Source organism: Malaclemys terrapin, chromosome 8 (assembly GCF_027887155.1).
Source record: "Malaclemys terrapin pileata isolate rMalTer1 chromosome 8, rMalTer1.hap1, whole genome shotgun sequence".
NCBI lineage: Eukaryota > Metazoa > Chordata > Testudines > Emydidae > Malaclemys > Malaclemys terrapin.
The window spans coordinates 106933964-106956038 of NC_071512.1; the positions used below are offsets into that span (position 1 = coordinate 106933964).

A 22075-nucleotide genomic window follows, 5' to 3' on the forward strand; every position below is an offset into this window, starting at 1 on the left:
TACATTTAAAAACAAAATATTCCTTAACAGTGTTTCTTACACAGAAGATTATTCCCTAATACAATAATGTAAAAATGTTGATTTTCATCACTGAAGGCTGTGATGCCTCTGCACCACTTACGTCCCACTACAGGTCTCTGCATAGGAACAAGGTGATTTTCACCTTTTGTTTGCTATTTACAGTTCCTTCCTCTTGGGCATATGGAAACCAGATTAGTCTGGTTTTAGTCAGTTTAATTTTGTGATGCATCTTCACTAACACAATGCTGTGGTGTGCCGGTTTGCAAACATCGTATGGGGATATTTAAAAACCTCTTTCTCCCCCAAAATATGTTTCCATTGGGGGAAAGAAACAATTTTCATTAAAATGTGTCTGGTCTTATTAGAATGTATAAATATTACATTTTTAAGTTGCTTAGTACAATGACTCTGGTCCCTGTTTGGGATCCTTAGGGCTTACCCAAACAGAAATAACAAACAGCAATGTATGTTGGATCTAAATTACTTTACAATGTCTGTTTAATATTTTTCCATTGAATTGGGCCTGTTTGCCTCCATGGAATTTCTGAGACATCTGAGTGCCATATTGTCCCCTTCTGTGGAGAAGTCCAGGAACAAATTCCACAGGTAACTCTATGAGTTTTCATTCCTAGCTTGTCTGCAAGGGGAGGTTATCCCAGTATAAGGTAGGCTGTGATTTTAAAGAGTAAATCTCCATGCAGACATTCATATTCCCATTTACAAACCTGAGAGGCTGGCAAAGCACCCAAACATATCCAAACAGAACCTCCAATCTTTTAGGTTCAGCTGCCACTATTCCATCATGTAGGTAGCTACAGAGACACTATTTTTGAAGTAAGACTCGAGATCAAAGGGAGGTGAGGTGGTCTCCTGTCCAGAGCAGGGGCTGGGAGTCAACACTCCTGGATTCTATTTCCAGCTCTGCCACCCCTCGACTGTGTGATAGTAAGTCACGGCCTTGCTTTGTGACTCAGTTTCCCCACCCGCAAAATGGGAATATATATCTACCTTTGTCATATCTTCCAAATATTTATATAAAAGGTGTAATATGAATGCAAAATAATCATTATCTTCACAACTGCATGACTACTGATGATTAGTTACTACTATAGTCATTGGGGATTTTGTGGCAACAGCAGGAATAGAACTCAGAGTCTCCTAATACAACAGCGTAGACCCCTACAATTTGAGCTAAAGGCAAACTGCATTAGCAGTTGGTAGGATAGGATCTATAATACAGTTGAGCAGGTTTATACAGTACAGAGTAATTCTGACAGACACTTATTGTTTCCTTGTTACTTCCCTGTTGGTCTGTCTGTATCCATCTGTTGTCTCATCTTATACTTGTATTGCCAGCTCTTTGGGGCAGAGACTGTCCTTGTGTTCTGGATTTGTACAGCATCTAGCACACTGGGGTCCTGGTCCATGACGGGCTGTGTGATAGAGTACTGAGAACAGCAGCTGAAGCACACTGGTCACTGTAAAAAGAACAGGAGTACTTGTGGCACCTGAGAGACTAACAAATTTATTAGAGCATAAGCTTTCGTGGGCTACAACCCACTTCTTCGGATGCATAGAATGGAACATATATTGAGGAGATATATATACACACATACAGAGAGCATGAAAAGGTGGGAGTTGTCTTACCAACTCTGAGAGGCCAATTAAGTAAGAGAAAAAAACTTTTGAAGTGATAATCAAGATAGCCCAGTACAGACAGTTTGATAAGAAGTGTGAGAATACTTACAAGGGGAGATAGAGTCAATGTTTGTAATGGCTCAGCCATTCCCAGTCTCTATTCAAGCCTAAGTTGATTGTATCTAGTTTGCATATCAATTCCAGCTCAGCAGTCTCTCGTTGGAGTCTGTTTTTTAAGCTTTTCTGTTGCAAAATTGCCACCCGCAGGTCTGTCATTGAATGACCAAACAGGTTAAAGTGTTCTCCCACTGGTTTTTGAATGTTATGATTCCTGATGTCAGATTTGTGTCCATTAATTCTTTTGCGTAGAGACTGTCCGGTTTGGCCAATGTACAATGGCCAATGTAGACATGGGTGTGTCCTGGATGGAAGCTGGAGGCATGTAGGTAAGTATAGCAGTCAGTAGGTTTCCGGTATAGGGTGGTATTTATGTGACCATTGCTTATTAGCACAGTATTAGCTACATTGATGACATCTTCATCATCTGGACCCATGGAAAAGAAGCCCTTGAGGAATTCCACCATTATTTCAATAATTTCCGTCCCACCATCAACCTCAGCCTAGATCAATCCACACAAGCGGTCCATTTCCTGGACACTACAGTGCTAATAAGCGATGGTCACATAAATACCACCCTATACCAGAAACCTACTGACCGCTATACTTACCTACATGCCTCCAGCTTCCATCCAGGACACGCCACACGATCCATTGTCTACAGCCAAGCTCTAAGATACAACTGCATTTGTTCCAGTCCCTCAGACAGAGACAAGCACCTACAAGATCTCTGTCAAGCATTCTTAAAACTACAGTACCCACCTGCTGAAGTGAAAAAACAGATTGACAGACCCAGACGAGTACCCAGAAGTCACCTCCTACAAGACAGGCCCAACAAAGAAAATAACAGAACACCACTAGCTGTCACCTTCAGCCCCCAACTAAAACCTCTCCAGTGCATCATCAAAGATTTACAACCTATCCTGAAAGATGATCCCTCACTCTCACAGATCTTGGGAGGCAGACCTGTCCTCGCTTACAGACAACCCCCCAACCTGAAGCAAATACTCACCAGCAACCACACATCACTGAACAAAAACACTGACCCAGGAACCTATCCTTGCAACAAAGCCCGATGCCAACTCTGTCCACATATCTATTCAAATAACATCATTGTAGGACCTAATCACATCAGCCATGCCATCAGGGGCTCGTTCACCTGCGCATCTACCAATGTGATATATGCCATCATGTGCCAGCAATGCCCCTCTGCCATGTACATTGGCCAAACCGGACAGTCTCTACGCAAAAGAATTAATGGACACAAATCTGACATCAGGAATCATAACATTCAAAAACCAGTGGGAGAACACTTTAACCTGTCTGGCCATTCAATGACAGACCTGCGGGTGGCAATTTTGCAACAGAAAAGCTTCAGAAACAGACTCCAACGAGAAACTGCTGAGCTGGAATTGATATGCAAACTAGATACAATCAACTTAGGCTTGAATAGAGACTGGGAATGGCTGAGCCATTACAAACATTGAATCTATCTCCCCTTGTAAGTATTCTCACTCTTCTTATCAAACTGTCTGTACTGGGCTAGCTTGATTATCACTTCAAAAGTTTTTTTCTCTTACTTAATTGGCCTCTCAGAGTTGGTAAGACAACTCCCACCTGTTCATGCTCTCCGTATGTGTGTATATATATCTCCTCACTATATGTTCCATTCTATGCATCCAAAGAAGTGGGCTGTAGTCCACGAAAGCTTATGCTCTAATAAATTTGTTAGTCTCTAAGGTGCCACAAGTACTCCTGTTCTTCTTTTTGCGGATACAGACTAACACGGCTGCTACTGGGAAACTGTTCACTGTAAATCCAATTAGTTTCTCCAAGAGCTCCTGATTGAAGGAAGGGCGGTTAATTACTAGATCAGCCTGACCTGGGGAGAGCTAAGGAAAGAATTAGCCCGTTAACTGAAGAGTAGAAAAGGAACACAGGAAGGCTACGCAGGAGAGAGAGGCTAGCAGTCTTTGGAAAAAAGTAACAATGATTGTAGGACTCTGTAAATAGAACTGCTGCACGGGACTGTGAGAGGGGCATGGTTGGTAAAACACAAATAAAGTACCCAGCAGCTGTTACAAACCAGAGGTGTCAGAGCCAATTGTGCAAGAAGACAGGAGTGGAGAGCTGTGGCTCCTGGGTATTACGATAATACAAATCAAATATAATAATCATTAGTCAATTTATTATAGACGTGATCCTACAACGTGCTGAGTGCTCTGGCCCCTGTCCAGCAAGGCACTTACGCAGCTGTTTCACTTCAAGCACATCTTAAGGGCTTTGCTGGATCAGGCCTGACAGCATCATTTAACACAAGTGGGTTTGTGATCACGTCTACAGTGATTAGGATGTTGTGGTATCAGTGCAGGATACCCAGAGTGTAGATGTTACAATTACCAGAAGTGACCTCCTTATATGAAGAGATTTTCAAGGCCAGAAGGGACCACTATGAGAGATCCTAACCCAGTGACTCCCGTATCATGCCCATCACTTCTAGTTGGGCTAGCACTTTTTTAGAAAGACATCCAGTTTTCATGCAAAGATTTCAGCTGATGGAAAATCCATCACCACATCCCTAGGTAAGTTATTCCAAAGGTTAACTCCCTCACTGTTAAAAATGTGCACCTTATCTCTTGCTTTAATTTGTCTAGCTTCAGCTTCCGGCCATCAACTTGTTCTGCCTTTGTCTGCTAGATGAAAAGTGCCCTTTACTTCAGAAATTTTCTTCTCATTTAGGTACCGGGATCAAGTCAGCTCTTAATCTTCGTTTTGTGAAGCTTCTTTTATTTCTCACGACAAATTTCTCACGCATATTTTCCAGATCTCAAATCATTCTTGTTGCTCTTTTCGGAACCCTTTCCAATTTCTCAACATTCTTTACAAATTGTGGACACCAGAACTGAACACAATATTCCAGTAACAGTCTCACCTAGACAGCGGTAATAACACTTCCCTACTCTGGCTTAATATACCCAGGGCTGGCTCTAGGTTTTTTGCCGCCCCAAGCAAAAAAAAAAAAAGCGCTCGAATTGCTGCCCCTTGAAAAGTGCCGCCCCAAGCACATGCTTGGGGCGCTGGTGCCTAGAGCCGGCCCTGAGTATTCCTCCCCCATCCCGCTTATGCATTCATGTTAACAGCCATCTGGAATGTATGGGTAGTCAGAGATTTGATTATTTTGTAAAGAAGAAACATCCTTCTTTCATCCCACTGTCCCAGGTGCATTTCAAATGCTCTGAGGCAGGGAGTTCCCCTCCTGTCTCCTATTACCAGAGTTCTTTTTATGTCTGTTTTTAGTGCCACTGGGTGCATTAACCATTGCCTGCTCTTTGGAAGGCCTGTGACGCTCAGACAGATAAAGTGATCTCTTTGGGGAAGGCAGTCATACTGAAAGAAGAAAGATGTAAACCACAAACTACAGAACTGTTTTCTGGAGTATTTGATCTTTAAGCAGGACAACCAGCACAAGGGCAGCAGGAGGGGGAGAAGGGGGAGCCCCCATAGTGAACAGAGCTTCCTGTAGTGGTGTTTTCAGGATGTGTAACTCTTGCCTGCTCTTCCTGAATGCAAACAAAAGATCATTACAAATAAAGCAGCACTGTGATCTCTGCAGACCTTTCTCTTTGATCTCTTTCCATCCAACATTAGTTTTCCTCCTTCCAGGAAACAATGGAAAGCTCTATAAGCCATTCACCTTCTGCAGGCTTTAGTACCAGAGTTTTGCAAGTGTCGCTCAGACCTGTTCGCTGGGGAGCTGCAAATAGTCAGCATGTAACTTTGGTTTCAGACCAGGCTGTCGCTGTTGATGTATGTACACATGTGGTCATCAGCTCAACCCACGCTCTTCTGCTCCAGGCCTCTAGCACTTGAGGTAAAGAAGAGTTTCCGTTATCTGTCAGCAGTACTGGGGCTCATAAAAATATCCCCTTTTTAAGTCCTCTTACAAATGTGGATCATTTCCTCACAGAATTATGAGCATAATGTCACAAGTGATGGGCACATTAAATATAGATAGATCAGGGGTGGCCAACCTACGGCTCCGGAGCCACATGCGGCTCTTCAGAAGTTAACATGCGGCTCCTTGTACAGGCACCGACTCCGGGCTGGAGCTACAGGCGCCAACTTTCCAACGTGCCGGGGGGTGCTCACTGCTCGGCCCCTGACTCTGCCACAGGCCCTGCCCCCACTCCACCCCTTCCCGCCCCCTCCCCTGAGCCTGCCATGCCCTCGCTCTACCCCCCCCAAAGCCTCCTGCACGCCACAAAACAGCTGATGGGGAGGTGCAGGGAGGGAGGGGAGACGCTGATCGGTGGGGCTACCGGAGGGAGGGAGGCACTGGGGCAGGAAAGAGCTGATGCGGGGCTGCCGATATATTACTGTGGCTCTTTGGCAATGTACATTGGTAAAGTCTGGCTCCTTCTCAGGCTCAGGTTGGCCACCCCTGAGACAGATGAACAGTGTTTCTACAGAGCAAATGAGGCTTGTGATTACTAGATTGCACTGGCATAGGGTAGTAATGTTACTCCACACCCCCAGTTCATATAAATTCCTGCATATGAAAGCTGCCAACAAAGACATCTGTAGTTTATATTAAAGACACAGATTGAAATCATGTTGAAATGCAGAAACTGGGTGACATTTTTGGAAGGACAGAGTGGGCGAAAGAGAATGTTTTTGCTTCAGTATAATAGGCATTATATCCCAAATAGTTGGAATGGCTACCACAAGGTGTCACCTTGGAGCTAATTAATATCTGCTTTAAAATACCAACTGGTATAAGAGAGTTCTGGGGAATAGCTAGATTAAAAACAAATGTGTTGCAGGTAGTTTCACTGAGAATGAAGCAGCAATGGACACTTAATTCTACAGGATTCCCACCATGCTGAATATTCACAATCTGCTGCATGGACATGAAAACACTGAGATGTTTAAGTTTGGTTTACGCAATCTTTTAAATTTTGCTTGAGAATGAACTGTTTGAATAAACTGCACTTGAATGTAAAGTCCCAAAGTGTAACTTAAGGGAATTTCTTTTGAGTGAAAGGGGCCATTCTTGAACTCATGCTGTCAAGAGGGCAGACACTTGCAATTTTGCTATAAAGGCAGCTGTCCCCTAGAGCATCAGAAAACAGAAGTAGCTAACAGATCTGAGTAGTTCTGTCTGCTTTATTGGGACAGCTGAATTAGGTTCTGATGAGTAACTTAATAATTCTCTCTGTTTAATTGTAAACATTGGATAGTGCTCTATGGCTGAGATGTTAGCAGAATACACATTAGAGTATGTGGGGAATGTGTGAAGTTTTGAGTTTATGGTAAAAACAACAAGGAGTCCTTGTGGCAACTTAGAGACTAATAAATTTATTTGGGCACAAGCTTTTGTGGGCTACCCAGTTCATCAGATGCATGGAGTGGAAAATACAGTAGCAGGTATATATATACACAGTACATTAAAAGATGGGAGTTGCCTTACAAGTGGTAACTGTTCTGTTATTTTTTAGCTAGAGGAACTCAAAAGAAAAATGGGGAAAAATAAGATACAATTAAAAAAAAGAGAGAGTGCTTTAAAAATGTCTCCTCTGAAAAAGTTAATCAAGATTTTCCCATTAAATTGACATAGAAAAGTCCATTGAAAAGTTGTGCAAAATTTGGAGACTAAATTTAGTGATTGAAGTGTGAAACAGACTCTAATCATGCTTTAAGTGTAAATCTCAACGCAACTTGAACAATGGAGTTGCTACTGATGCTTCCATTATGAATGTGAATCAAACTTTTTTTAGACTAAATTAGAAAGAGTAGACTGCAGTATCAATGACAATACACAGAGAAAATATCATATATTGTAGACAGAACTGGTAGCATTGTGATAGTTAAGGTTGCCTGACACTTCCTGTTCTGAGATGGCTTTTTTAAGTTGCTCATAACTTTGCCAAACTTGAACTGTTCAGGCTGAAATTGTATGTTGTTTATGCATCAAAAGCAATTAACTGAAACCCAGGATAGGTAAGTCTCCATTAAACTGTAATGAAGTGACATTTGTTGAGAGACTAGCCCAGCAGAAGTCATTCAAAAAAGAATGAAGAGATGAAGAGTTTTTTTGCAGTCAGCTTTTCCTTTGGTTTAGATGAGTGTGTATGTTTATAATATTTTGCCTTCCCATCTGAGACAGTCAAATCACTTTATGGACATTAATGAATTAAAACTTACAACCCACTGTGAGGTTGATAGATGTCATAATTCCCATTTAGCAGATGGGGAAACTGAGGCACAGAGGGCCAAATTTGTCCCAGGTATAACTCATTCCAGTGAAGGCAATGGAGGCAAGACTGGGAGAGAGCTACTCTTCACAGCATCATGTCCCCACAACCTGAACAGATTTTTACAGTGCAAACTAGTGCAGACTCTGTATTCCTTTCTCTTCATGTGTCATTATATAATGCCTGCATCTGTAACTTTCATTTCATGCATCTGAAGAAGTGAGGTTTTTTACCCACGAAAGCTTATGCCCAAATAAATCTGTTAGTCTTTAAGGTGCCACTGGACTCCTTGTTGTTTCTGTATTCCTCTGTGCATGTTTCCCTCTGTGCACAAAATGTCCACTTCCAGGTTGGTATTTGCTATCAGGCAAAATTTCTTCCCCTTGCTTTATGTGCCTGACTACTTCCAAAATGCTGAAATCATTACATCCCCCTCAGAGGATGGCTAATATGTGACCTAATACATCTTTCCCCTCTATTTTCTATGTAATTTCTGTCACCACATATGTTTATTTGTTTGAGCACTAGGTGTCACCATAACTTTATACTTGCGTCAGATACATGTAGCTTGGCACATGGTAGGAGTAAATACCCTCAAACAGGGGCATCTAAATTTTGCTCACCTAATGGAACCATGTTGACAATTTTCCAGAAGACCAATTAACTTGTTTAAAATGAATGAGGCTGCAGGTATTCTGATATTTAAAGTAGAGGTACGGCCCTATGGAGACAACAGGTCCTGGCATGCAGAGCTCTGTCTCAATCTGATCAGAGATGTGGCCTATAAAGATGGCAGGTACCAGCAAGCTATCACAATACTTCTGGATTAAATGCTTCTGCTTGTGCCTTCAGTAGTTGTCTGCAACAAGGATAACAGCCTGCTACCTGCTCCCGGCTCAGGGAACTCTTGAATTGAACTAGTAGAGGGAGTTTTGGGGAGCTGAATGAGCAGCGTTCCATCCGCATTGATCACTGTGGGGTCTGTAACAAAGTGACCGGGGTGATTTACCACAAGATGCCCCAGTGGGAATGTTAACTAGTAGGAACCTTTACTACTTGGGACCATGTTGTCTGGGGAGGAATATGTAATAACCATGCACAGTGTAGTGTGTGTCCCCTGGGATTATAACAACTCACTGATTGCTAACACTCATTTAGCACAGGTGGTACTCAGGCTTGTGCGTTTGGTGCTGAAGGTCACAGGACTGAGCCCTGCAGACAACCCTGGGTGATTGGCCATGGTCAGTTAGACAGCCACTAGTAAACCAAGCAGAAGGCTTCGCTGTTGTCTGAGGCAGAGTGCATCAGCCCCTCCCCCAGCAGGTCAGGTCCTGTCTCCCTCGGTGTCCCCCCCCTGCACAGACCCTGTCACCCCCTGTGCCCCCCCCCACAGGTCAGGCCCTGTCTTCCTCTGTGCCGCCCCCCAGGTCAGGCCCTGTCTCCCTCTATGTCCCCCCCCCTCCCCGCACAGACCCTGTGCCCCCCCCCCCAGGTCAGGCCCTGTCTCCCTCTATGTCCCCCCCCGCACAGACCCTGTCTCCCTCTGTGCCCCCCCCCCCCCACAGGTCAGGCCCTGTCTCCCTCTATGTCCCCCCCCGCACAGACCCTGTCTCCCTCTGTGCCCCCCCCCCCCCACAGGTCAGGCCCTGTCTCCCCCTATGCCCCCCCCCCCCGCACACAGCCCGGCTGCCCCTGTGCCCCCCTGGCCCTTAGAACGCGGTGGCGCAGTGCATGCTGGGTCCTGTTCGCACCACGGCTCCGGACTAGGCTCTCGCCCATCACCCCTCCCACGCCGTTGATGCACTAGCTGTTGACAGCTTCACGCCCACTCGCCTCAAAGGCATTTCTAATTGCCTCTTATATGTGTCAATCACCATCAAACTCACTCTCATTGGACAATCTTTTATTTACACACCGCCTTCAACGGCTGGCCAATCGGTTTGAGGCGCCCCTAGCAACGCCCCCTCCATTCCCTCCCACTCAGTCCCGTCCCTTGCTTCCTAGTGGGTCCGGCGGTTGCCGGAGCGTTGTTGCATTTCATTGTGGATGGCCGAGATGGCTGTCAATCAAATAATGTTGGCCAACCATAAGGGGGAGCTCTTTGATTGGTCGATCTGGGCCTGTCCATCAAGCATCCAGCGGTGCCGATTGGAGGCAGTGGTTGGGGCGTTCATCGTTCGGCGCCGCCCCTGGGTTGGGGCCTGGGTCGCTCAGTCGCAGGCGGAGGCGCGGTGGCGTTGAGGCGAGGGGGGCTGGGCCGAAGCGAGGCGCTGGCGGGGTAGAGGCTGGGGTCTAGGCGGGCGCGCAGCGGCCCCTCCCCTTGGGCCCGACTGGTGGGGGGGCTCGCCCCACATGGCCCCCCCTCGCTCGCGGCGGAGGCGACAGACCCTCCCCGGGGCGCTGAGGGGCCGGGGCTGCCCGTGCGGGACGCGGCTATGAGACACCTCCCGGCGCGCGGGCCCTGCTGCCGCCCGGGCCTCGCTGCAGGTGAGGGCGGGGAGCTGCCGCGGCTGTCCGTCACTGCTGCTGCAGGGCGGGCTGGAGGGTGCGTGGGGGCACGGGGGGGGGTTAGAGCTGGAGGGAGCAGGGGGTCGGAGGAAGAACAGGGGGTCATGGGGGCGGGGGGGAGCAGGGGGTCGGGGGAAGAGCAGGGGGTTATGGGGGCGGGGGAAGAGCAGGGGGTCATGGGGGCGGGGGGGAGCAGGGGGGCGGGGGAAGAGCAGCTTGTCTTGGGGGCGGGAGGAGTAGAAGCTGAAGAGCTGCTTGTCATGGAGCAGGGGGAGAAGGGGGTTGGGAGAAGAGCAGGGGGTCATGGGGGAGCAGGGGGCGGGGGAAGAGCAGCTTGTCATGGAGCAGGGGGGTGGGGGAAGAGCAGTTTGTCATGGAGCAGGGGGGTGGGGGAAGAGCAGCTTGTCATGGAGCAGGGGGGTGGGGGAAGAGCAGCTTGTCATGGAGCAGGGGGGTGGGGGAAGAGCAGGGGATCATGGGTCGGGGGGAGCAGGGGGTCGGGGGAAGAGCTGCCTGTCATGGAGAAGGGGGTTGGGAGAAGAGCAGGGGGTCATGGGGCGGGGGGAGGAGAAGGGGGTTGGGGGAAGAGCAGCTTGTCATGGGGCGGGAGGGAGCAGGGGGTTGGGGGAAGAGCTGCTTGTCATGGAGCAGGGGGAGAAGGGGGTTGGGAGAAGAGCAGGGGGTCATGGGGCGGGGAAAGAGCAGCTTGTCAGGGGGCAGGTTGTCAGGGTGTTTGGGGGAGCAGGAGGTTGGAGGGGGACCAGCATGTCACAGAGTCGGGTGGGGAGCAGTGGGTCCGAGGCAGCATCGTGTCTTCCTGCCCCACGAGTTATTTTGCAGTCTGCTGCCAAAAAACATAATACTGGGCTTGGTTAAACAGGTGCACGTGGGTGTGTTTGCCTTGAGATATTTGGATGAAAGGTGCTATTAAAATCCATAGCATTACAGTGGAAGCTCCTTAAGCAGCCACCTAAGGTACAAACACAAATCCAGTCACTCTGGTAGGGGGAGGGTTCATCCGAGCCGTCCTTGTTACCACTGCATGTCCATACTTTAAAGTTATCACTTCAGTGCCAGGAAGGCAGTGCTTGGTGTGCGTTTCACTGTTAGTATTCCTTTCTGTGGCACACCACCAAACTTGTGTTAATGACAGACTTGGCCATGCAGGTGTATGTTTATATTTTTTATGGTTTTCAGATGAAAGATGCTTTTTAAATTTAAATGATATTTCTTAGTACTGTACATGCCATTCCAGTTACTGTGGAACTTTTAAGTGCTCAGGTGAATACTGAGTCTTGTGAGTTGAAACAATTGCAGTTATTATTTGATGGAATTGTTTTTGTATCTTATCCTGAGTTCACTTAGAGACTTTTCTTTGTATTTTTTGTGTGGTAGTAGGTTGAAACTTATAACCATTATTTAGGTTAATATATGAACTGTTCTTTAAAAATGAGCTTTACATATCCTCTGAAGTAATAATCATTTTTCATAATCTGAGATCAGAATTATAGCATCTCACTCAATCTGCAGATCAGTAGATTTATAATCTGCACATGAATGTTGCATTGGAATTTATAACTTTAGAAAAGTGTTTTGTGGGAAGGTCTGACATGCCAGTGGATGTTCCATAAACATTTCTACCAAGTCTTTTTGGCTTGAAAATGTGTGCATTGTTGTATAATCTGCTAGGTCAGTAGAAGGTGTGTGACCGCTGTCTGGCCCTTACCGCCTGGCCACAGACACCTGCCATATAATTCCACCTGCACTAGTTTTTCTCTGGCTTCATGTAAATAGCTGCATATAAAACATGATTAGCTTGTACTGCAGATCTTTGTGGCATTGTTCAACACTTGATGGAAAGTGTATGCTGTCTTTAAATTCACTGGGCTAAGCCGTTCTTGTGCCAGTACATCACCTGTTTCTACTCTGAAGGGTTGAGGGATTGGGGGGCGGGGGAGATGAGGATGGGTATTTCTTGCTTCAGTGTATAATCTAGGGAGGCACATGGCAAAAATGAAATTATCCAAAATTGAAAGTGTACAGTGTCTGTAATTTAAAACGTTATCCTTTCATAATAGTCACTAATAATGAAAAGGGTTAACTATTACAAGATCCACTGCATTGAAACATGTCTGTTTATAATTGTGGCTCTTTATGCATTGATTTCACAAATACTTGTGATAGGTCACAAAGCTAGAGGTGGAGGCTCTTCCATTAAGCATACAATCAGAAAAGAACAACAAACGGTTATGATCTATTAGCTTATTTGGTTCCTTTTTTTTATTATTCCTGTAACCCAGAATTTTGCATATAAGGATGTAATGAAAGAGTACTGTTTTGCAAATGAATGCAAAAATGACTCTCTTCTGGGGTTGGGTGGGGTGGAGGGGGAACAGTCAATATTTGTGTAGAGCTTTGAAAAATGTAAATTATGTAAGCTGACCTCTGCTCTGACCTTCATTCTCTCCTCAAATTTTAATATATTATTAAAAAGGAACTAACAAAATGCATATGTAGCAATAAATATATCTCATGATGGGTCACTTGTATCCCTCCCGCTATACCCCCATCTGTTGTCTAGCCTCCCTGTGTTATGTCTGATTTAGATTGTAAGCTTCTTGTCACATGGACCTGTGACCTTTTTTATTGCACACCTACCATGCTAAATAAACAATGTTATATATTGTTATTGTTCTAGTTGTTGTAAATAGTTGATATGCAGAACTTCTGTGATCTCTGTAGTCACAAGGTAAATAACTAAACTGCCTGTGCTTTTCAAGGCACACTTTTGAAGGCATGCTTTATGTATTTTAGCTCTGTGAGTTTATAAATGACGACATATAAAAGCCAAGTCTGCATTATTGTGACATGAAGTAAAATCATCTGTTGTTTCAGCCAGGTTCTTATCTTTCCTCTGGCTGAAATGTTAGGAGAGATTTTAATCTTCTGTTTATGTTCTGTAAATTGAAAAATAAAAGTTTTTAAAATGACTATCCCTCATGAATGGGAATAACCTAACAGACCACGTGATTCTCTTCCCTTTTTACACTCAAGGATACATACATCTCTCATCTCTTCGTTTTATCTTTCCCAGCACTTCTTTATCTTTTGTTCCTGGGATTCTTCATTGCCTTATGGCCTGTTTGCATTGGCTGTGCTGATGCGAACGGGCTGCAAAGTACCTGAATGCTGCTTCCTATTTCCTAAGAATACTCCAAATGCAGAGGGGGATAGCCCCAGTGAAGGGGTGGGAAGGGATATGACCAATGCATTCCTAGGTCTTGACTATTAGGTGTCTTGGCCTCCTTGGCATTATTTAGGGCTACCCTAACCTGTGTTGTGCCTAAGCAAGCCCCAGCAACTCCAGAATTCAGGAGGCAAAAGCCACTTCCTCTCAGTACTGCTCTGTGTAGGGATGGATAAACTGGGGTCATTATGCCTTCTAAACCAGTGGTCTCCAAAGTGGGGTGCGCAAGAGGATCCTTGGGGGTGCGCGCCAGGAGGAGTCTGAGCGGCTTTTGCTTTTCTTTTCTTCTTCCTTTTTTTTTTTTTTTTTTGTGCTTCAGCAGTTCAGGTGGGAGTCCGAGCAGATTTTTTTTTTTTTTTTTTCTTTGCTTCGGTGCGGCGGGGGTGCGTGCTCAAAAATTTTTTACTGATAGGGGTGGGCGATCAAAAAAGTTTGGAGACCACTGTTCTAGACAGCTCACATTTCCTGTCTCTCAAAAGGGATATGTACCATGCCTGAAATGGATTATTTAAATACAGCAACCATGTGTTGTAACCAAGCTAAAGCAAATCATAAACCTGTCTTTAGCCTGCTTAGCATAGGGTCTTGTGTGTGCTACAAAGTGGAACTGTTACAACTAGGTTAGGGGACTAGTAGGTGGTTACCAAGTCCCTTAATAGGGTTACCTTTAAATTAAATGGACCCTAGAAGTTATTGGCAGGAACACTAAGGACATAAAAGTTAGTATTTCAGGCTTATTATTGTATTTACATTTCCTGAATGAGTGTTAGATGCTTAAAAATGTTTCTGACCATTGTACTTGGTTGAATCCCAGGTTCTGTGTAGGGGGTTAATGACCAGCCAGTCCCTTTTACTGAATTCAGACTTGGCTGGATTCACAAATTAGGTGAGATGTTTGTTTCAGCTCAGCCTCTTTTGGCCGTGTATTGGCCTCACAAACTACCACACAGTTTAGCCAACTGACAGTCTCTGGACCAGTGGAGCAAGGGTGATGCAGGTCACTTCTGAGGAACTTGGGGTCTTTTTGTGGAACGCATACATTATGATAGCACTGGCTAGAGTCAGAAAGTGGCTCTTTCAGGAACAACAAAGATCAGAGAAATATGATATGAATGTAAAATTAAAAATCCAGGATTTAGCATTTGTTTGTAGCTCATATCCTGAGTTTAGCAGGGCCGAATGTCTGATGTCCTATAGCGCTAATGATGGCACTTGTGTATATTTGCACTTTAATGGTTTTACAGTGTTTTGAAAAGAGAACTAATTCTCACAGCCCCAGGTGAAGGAGTAAGGTAGATATTATCATTTTACTGATTTGGGGGTGGGGGAAAAGAGACAGCAGTTAAGTTACCTGTTGAAATGGCACATCAAGTCAGTGGCCATGCAAGGCTTAGCACTCTTGTGCTCCTAGCTTCTAGTTTCATGCTGAATCTACTACACTATACAAGCTTCTGTAGGTTTCAGAGTAACTGTGCAGTCAGGGGCATTGACACTGGAAAATCATTGACACTGGAACAACGTTCTGAGTTCTTGATGTTAAATCCACCATATTTCCAGGTTTGACATGCAATTAATTATGCTTTACTAATAGATGTGTCCTAATATTGTGGACCAGTGTTTGGGCTACATGTGGTGATGCATAGGGAAGAAGTCACTGCTAAATCTTTGCAAAGGTAGTTGAGCCTGTGTTCCCATAGCTAAGGACTCTGCTGCAAAAGAAGAAGTGGATGGGGAATGATTGTACATCCCCTTTTCCTCTCTAGTCACCTCAGCTGTCTGCATAGATGACATGTCCTTGGACTGTCTGACCTAGGAAATTGTATTGTATTAGAACGCATTAACTAACTTGATGTATAACATTCAGTGTAGCCAAGTGCTATTGGGTTAAATGTGACAGCTCTTGCTCTACATTTGCAACGGGATTGTTTTGGATTCTGTTCAGTGCACTTTAATTTACTACTTGGTATGGTTAATTAAAGTACCTCAGACTTACGTGACAGTTAGTTAAACCCTGGGTGATTTAATTGAGAATGTGAGCATTAGTGTAATTGGCCAAAATGACACTAGGCCTGTTTGGAATGCTTCTTACTTGAAATTTTCCTCTTTCTAATGCTGCATGTACAAACCTAGTGAGAAAATGAGACTAATACAATTCCTACCCTAGTAATTTCCATGGATATTTTTTACACTGAGTAACTGTCTGGAAATTAGACTAGCTTTAGGTGGCCTAGATGAAGGACTGGGTTACTTGAGAATCCAGATGGTAAAACCTTTCGGGTTTTAATTTTTCAATGTGGGACTTATATATAGACCTTCCCAAAGTTTTCACCATGTGATTTCAGTAATAAAGGATGGTGCATGTGTAGTTCTTTTTTTGAAAGAACAAACTAATAGGGAAAGCATATTGAGAGACTGATATATATTTTTTTCTTTTACCTCCAGTTGGATTTTCTTCACAGAATTCTCAGGTAGTGGTGTGGTGTGTTTTTTTTTTTTTTTTTTTTTTTTTTTTTTTTATGGTACCCAGTTGCTTATGAGGTTTTTCCTATTTCTCTCCTGCTTGATCTGACATCACCTTTGTTGTGCTTGGTGATTGCTAGCATAGGGGACAACAATAGACTCTTGTATCTTATTTTTATATACAGTTTCACCTAAGAACTTAACAAACTGTGTCCCCAAGCGTGCAAAGAACTCCAGTGGCTGGACCCCTGTGCCCAAATGGTGCCTGACTGAAGTCTGAGGAGCTCTGTGGGTATGCAATTAGACGCCCATGTGAGTTGACTTGGGCTAAGCGACTAGTGTAGACCTAACTTGTGCAAATTCAGGGACTTACTTCATGTGAAATCCAGTGCAGAAGCGAGGCTTTGATTGTAAGCCCTTTGGGGTAGGAACTGTGACAATCCTCTGTTGAGACAGCACCTAGCACGTTATGGGTGCTACTGCAGCATAAATAAGTCATATCCCAACTTTGTGCCTTCCACTAGTGCTATTTTATCTAGTCCTTCTCCAAGATGGGCTCTGTTTAAACAGGAAATATAAATGAGTTGCTGCTGCGTTTCCTCTTTGCACCTTGTTCACTATTCTTGAGCACTTTCCTCTTCATCTCCTTTCAGGGCTTTGGAGTGGAGTCCGGAGCTGGAACGCGGAGCAGCTCTGGAGTGTGGAGCAGCTCCGGAGCAGTGGAGCTGCAGGTTTTTGCCTGGAGCTGGAGCGGAGCCGGAGCACAGCTCCAATGCCCTGTCTCCTTTCCTAGTGCCTCTCTAAATAATCAACCAAATGTTAAGTTCAGATCTCAGTTGAAGCACTAAGAATTATTATTATTAATTTTTAACCTACCTCAGAAATTGTCGGGGCATCAGCCTTCTGGCTCAGCAGGGGATGCTTTTCAGAGGCATTGGTGCTGTGCTCTTATCAGTTGCAGTAATGCCAGGCGTCATGCCTGTGCTGCTGCTTCTGTAGCACTTTCAGTCAATAGCTCTCAGAGCAAGAATATGAGGTTAGAAAATGAACCTTGATCTCGTGCATATCAGTGGGCCACAACAGCATAATATTCAACAAGCACAGAACCCAAGTGTGGTCAGCTTGCATATGTTGTGGGAATTTGCATGGTAAATCCAGCTTAGTTTTATAGGAACATCACCATATCCTGCATTGTGGAGATCAAGTCATCCCTAGCCAATGTTGTTAATACTTTCTCCCTGATTTTCAAGGATTTAGTCAAATAAGTGGTAGGATACTTGAACAATGCAACATATTTTTTTATTCTGTAACTGCTTCTTTCCTTTTTCTTGAGAGTATAATCTGAATGTTATTTGGCATTGCAAAGTAAAGTTCACTATTGAACAGAAAAGGGGTTACCATCTGTTTTCTTGGCGTTTTGGCACTGAAGTAACATCTTCTATGAAATAAGACATGCATTGCATACAAAACATGCTTATAAACAATATTGCTGTGTGTCCAAGGGACAGCTGGTGAGCCTCTGTTTTTTTTTAAATGCCCTTTAAAACTCAATAGACTATTTTTAAATTGGCATTTATAACTGTTTCAGGTTTAGAGTTCCTACATCTGTGTAAATAGAAGTATATGATTTAATTGGGGATTGGTCCTGCTTTGAGCAGGGGGTTGGACTAGATGACCTCCTGAGGTCCCTTCCAACCCTGATATTCTATGATAACTGCCTCATCTGTTCCTTGTCTCATTAGTGACTTCACTTGTCCACTTTTCAATATACATCACTGTTTTTTCTGCTTCAGGCTCCCCTCTTTTTTTCCTTCTCTTTACCCTTAAAAATCTATTCACTCTGTGATGAACTCAGGTTCTCCAAGGACACATTGAATTGCTGTAAATGAGCAGTTAAATATGAAAAGATGAACAACCTAGTGAGCCTAAAGGTTTAAACAAAAAAGTAGGCCACCTGTCAAGTTTGCCAGCGCAAGTTTGGTTTGATAGGCTCCAGAGTCATCCTGATTACTTCATTGGTTTTTTGTTTTTTTTAAAGAGGACATTCTCTTACTGGTGTTTTTTTTTCCTTTTCTACTTGGCAAACATAGTTTATGTTCTGTGTTTTGAATTGAACGGAAATTAATGTAGCTTTAAATAAACAAGGAAAAAAGAACCCCAAAACCACTCTGGAACTTTACCTTGAGTGGTAACATCATTGATGTTATAATAGACTTGGAACTAAATCTTCAACTGTCATTGCTCCATTGACTTCAATGGAACTGTGGGCAGGTCTACACTACAGCAGGGATTGAAGCTTTGAGATCGATCCACTGGCAGTCGATTTAGCATGTCTAGTAAAGACCTGCCAAATCAACTGCAGATCGCTCTCCAGTCGAACCCTGTACTCTACCCCCCATGAGAAGAGTGAGGTAAATTGACAGGAGATTTTCTCCTGTCGACCCCCCCGCGGTGTAGACCCGGTGGTAACTTGACCTATGTCGACTCCAGCTATATTGTTCACGTAGCTGGAGATGCGTAGCGTAGGTCGACTTACTGCAGTTATGTAGACATAGCCTGTGATAATTTACACAGGTTGAGGGATTCAGAGTGGTAGCCGTGTTAGTCTGTATCAGCAAAAAGAACAAGGAGTACTTGTGGCACCTTAGAGACTAACAAATTTACTTGGGCATAAGCTTTCGTGGGCTAAAACCCACTTCATCAGATGCATGGAGTGGAAAATACAGTAGGAAGATGTGTGTGTGTATTTTATTTATATAATATATATAATGAAAAGATGGGGCTTGCCTTATCAACTCTAACGAGACAAATCAATTAAAGTGGGCTATAATCAGCAGGAGAAAAAAATCACTTGTGGTGGTAATCAGGGTGGCCCATTTATAAACTAACTTTATAAATTGTGTAATTTGCATGGATGGGTCATTAGACAAACTAAAAACTATTTCCCCATGCTAATTTCCCCCCCTATTGTTACTCTCACCTTCTTGTCAACTTTGAAATGGGCCACCCTGATTACCACCACAAAAGTGATTTTTTTCCTCCTGCTGATAATAGCCCATTTTAATTGATTTGTCTTGTTAGAGTTGGTAAGGCAACCCCCATCTTTTCATGTTCTCTTTGTGTGTGTGTGTGTGTGTGTGTCTTCCTACTGTATTTTCTACCCCATGCATCTGATTAATTGGATTTTAGCCCATGAAAGCTTATGCCCAAATAAATTTGTTAGTCTCTAAGGTGCCACAAGTATTCCTCATTCTTTTTAGAGATTAAGGGAGTTGGCTCTGAAGTTGTAGTGTATGGAAACCTGAATAAAGGATGTAGGTGCTACTGACACCTAATGCAGATCGTCCTTTTCTGATTTTGATGTGCTGCTTTTTGGACCAGGGATCCTCAGTCAAGTCTTAGTGCAGAGCGGTTTTCTTGTGATGGTAGCAGAGTTATGGGAAATATTCATTAACTGTTACTCTAGTACGGTAAAGCATAAAACATTATTTTTCTCGCCGGGTCCCTAAAACTAGTACAGTAACTCCTCACTTAGTCGTCCCAGTTAATGTTGTTTCGTTGTTACGTTGCTGATCAATTAGAGAACATGCTCGTTTAAAGTTGCACAATGCTCCCTTAAATGTTGTTTGGCAGCCCCCTGCTTTGTCCACCTCTTGCAGAAAGAGCATCCCATTGGAGCTAGCTGGTGGGGGTTTGGAACCAGTGTGGACCAGCAGGCCCCCTATCAGCTCCCTGCTCCCCTAAGTTCCCTGTGCGGCAGCCGCTCAGCAGGCTATCAATTGCCGGCAGTTCAGCTGTCCCTCCGCCCACTGCCATGTGCTGCTCCTGCCCTCTGCCTTGGAGCTGCTCCCAGGAGCCTCCTGCTTGCTGTGTGGGGGGAAAAAGGGGGAGCTAATGCCAGGGTGTCCCCCTGCTCCTGCACCCTGCTTACACTATCTCCATAGAGCGGAGGGGTGGGGGAGGAGACACAACAGGGCTCAGGAGGGAAGGAGCTTGCTGGTAGCTGCTGCTGTCTCAACTTCCTGATCTACTTAAAAAGGCAATGTACTTAGAGTGCGGTCAGCATACTTAAAGGGGCAATGCACTTCTCTCTCTCGCTCTCTCCCACACACAGGGTGTGCGTCTCTGTCTCTGTCTGCTGTGCTGTTTCCCCTCCTTCCATTTGTGCTGCCTTGTAGAGTGTGAGACTACATTAACAACAATGTGTTAACCCTTGAGGGCTCAGCTGAGTGCTAGTTCATCATTTAGCGCTAAGGCATTCCCCGGGAAATATCCCATCCTCTTCCAATCATCATTGCTGTGTATTTCCCTGGAATCTAACCCCCCCCATTTACATTAATTTTTATGGGGAAATTGGATTTGCTTAACATGGTTTCACTTAAAATTGCATTTTTCAGGAACATAACTACAATGTTAAGCGTGGAGTTACTGTAGTATTAAAAAATCTTAGTGAAATAGAGAATGTATTTTATTTGACTAATTTAAAAAAACCTTGTGTAGGAATAGAAGGATTTTTCTTACCGTGTTTGGGCCCAATACTTTAAGTATGTGTCTCTTTAATCTTATAGCCAGAAATATAAGGTATTTCTGGAATCTAAAGATAGAAAAGGCCATTTAAGGTGTCCCAGTCCATCTGTATGTTCCCTTTTGTACGCTTACTAGGATGCTGATTATTTTTCCTAATGAGAGTTAAATTTGTCAGGCTAAAGAGGTGTGAATGAAGAGTTGGACTCTTTTTGGATATGTCCCTAATAGTAGTATCTAATGAAGTTTATGTAATTTTCTTTTTGTTTTTTAGCATCCCACCAAAGCAGAAGAAAAACTACTCAAGCACCTAAGATGTGAGAAATCCTTCCTTTTTCAAAAGGAACCATTTATTTTCCAAAATGGATCGAAGTAAACGGAATTCAATAGCAGGATTTCCACCACGCTTGGAGCGCATTGAAGACTTTGATGGGGGTGGCGGAGGTGACGGGACTGTGTCCCAGGTGGGGAGAGTTTGGACCTCTTCGTACAGAGCCCTGATAAGTGCCTTTTCCAGACTTACACGTCTTGATGACTTCACCTGTGAGAAAATAGGCTCTGGTTTCTTCTCTGAGGTGTTCAAGGTGGGTGGCTAACCTTAGTGATTCTCCTCTTTCAAGTCAATGATGCAGCATTTTGTACAGAGGCTGTGTTCGAGTTTCTGAAGGAGGGCCTCTCCTGGTCTGCTAGTCATCTGGAGTTCTTGTATGTGCTTTGCCTAGGGTGAGTGAATGGTGGGGATCTTGGCAAGTAGCATAAACATTTTCCCCAACCACTTACAATATGGTGTGTCATTTATTTTAGGAAAGTTGCAGAGGAGGATGGGGGAAACGGTGGAAAATTTTTGGATTGGCTTTTTGTTTCTTATCTATGTTTTATTAAGTGCATGCACACATTAAATATGTATCTTTTATATGCTGGGGAAACTGTGGTCTGGATGTTTTCCATTTGGCTTTGTAATTGGGCCAGCAGAACTGCACTTGTTTCTTTAGTACAGGTTGCTGATCTTCTTTGCTTCCTAACAGGAGAAGTAGATGTGTTGTGATGTTGGCACGTAATTGTGGAATCTGAAACAACATGCTGTAGTTTATTGCACAATGCATACCCTCCTCCTCTTTTTTTTCTGTTTCCATCTCTTCTCTTCATTCCCTCCTGCTTTCTTTTTCTGATTCAGTTTTTCAATAAAAAGAATCTCTTATTCTTTGAGCAGATCTGGGGTTGTGGCAGTCACCTGCTTCTTCTCAGTGTTTGGAAAGTCAGTAAGCACTGTAAAGCCAAGATGAGATTGTGTAATCTCAAGTTTGTG

At 44.1% G+C, this 22075-nt stretch overlaps 1 protein-coding gene across 2 annotated transcripts in view; it reads left to right on the forward strand.

Annotated features, from left to right (window-relative positions):
- Nucleotides 1–10245: 10245 nt before the first annotated feature.
- TESK2 (testis associated actin remodelling kinase 2) overlaps nucleotides 10246–22075 on the forward strand; it is a 113081-nt gene continuing 101251 nt past the window's right edge. For both annotated transcript variants that reach the window (XM_054036893.1, XM_054036894.1), the window contains exons 1-2: nucleotides 10246–10517; nucleotides 21044–21353. In XM_054036893.1, the coding sequence (XP_053892868.1) occupies nucleotides 21132–21353 (222 nt within the window). In that variant the 5' untranslated portion in view covers nucleotides 10246–10517; nucleotides 21044–21131. The remainder of the gene's footprint in view (nucleotides 10518–21043; nucleotides 21354–22075) is intronic.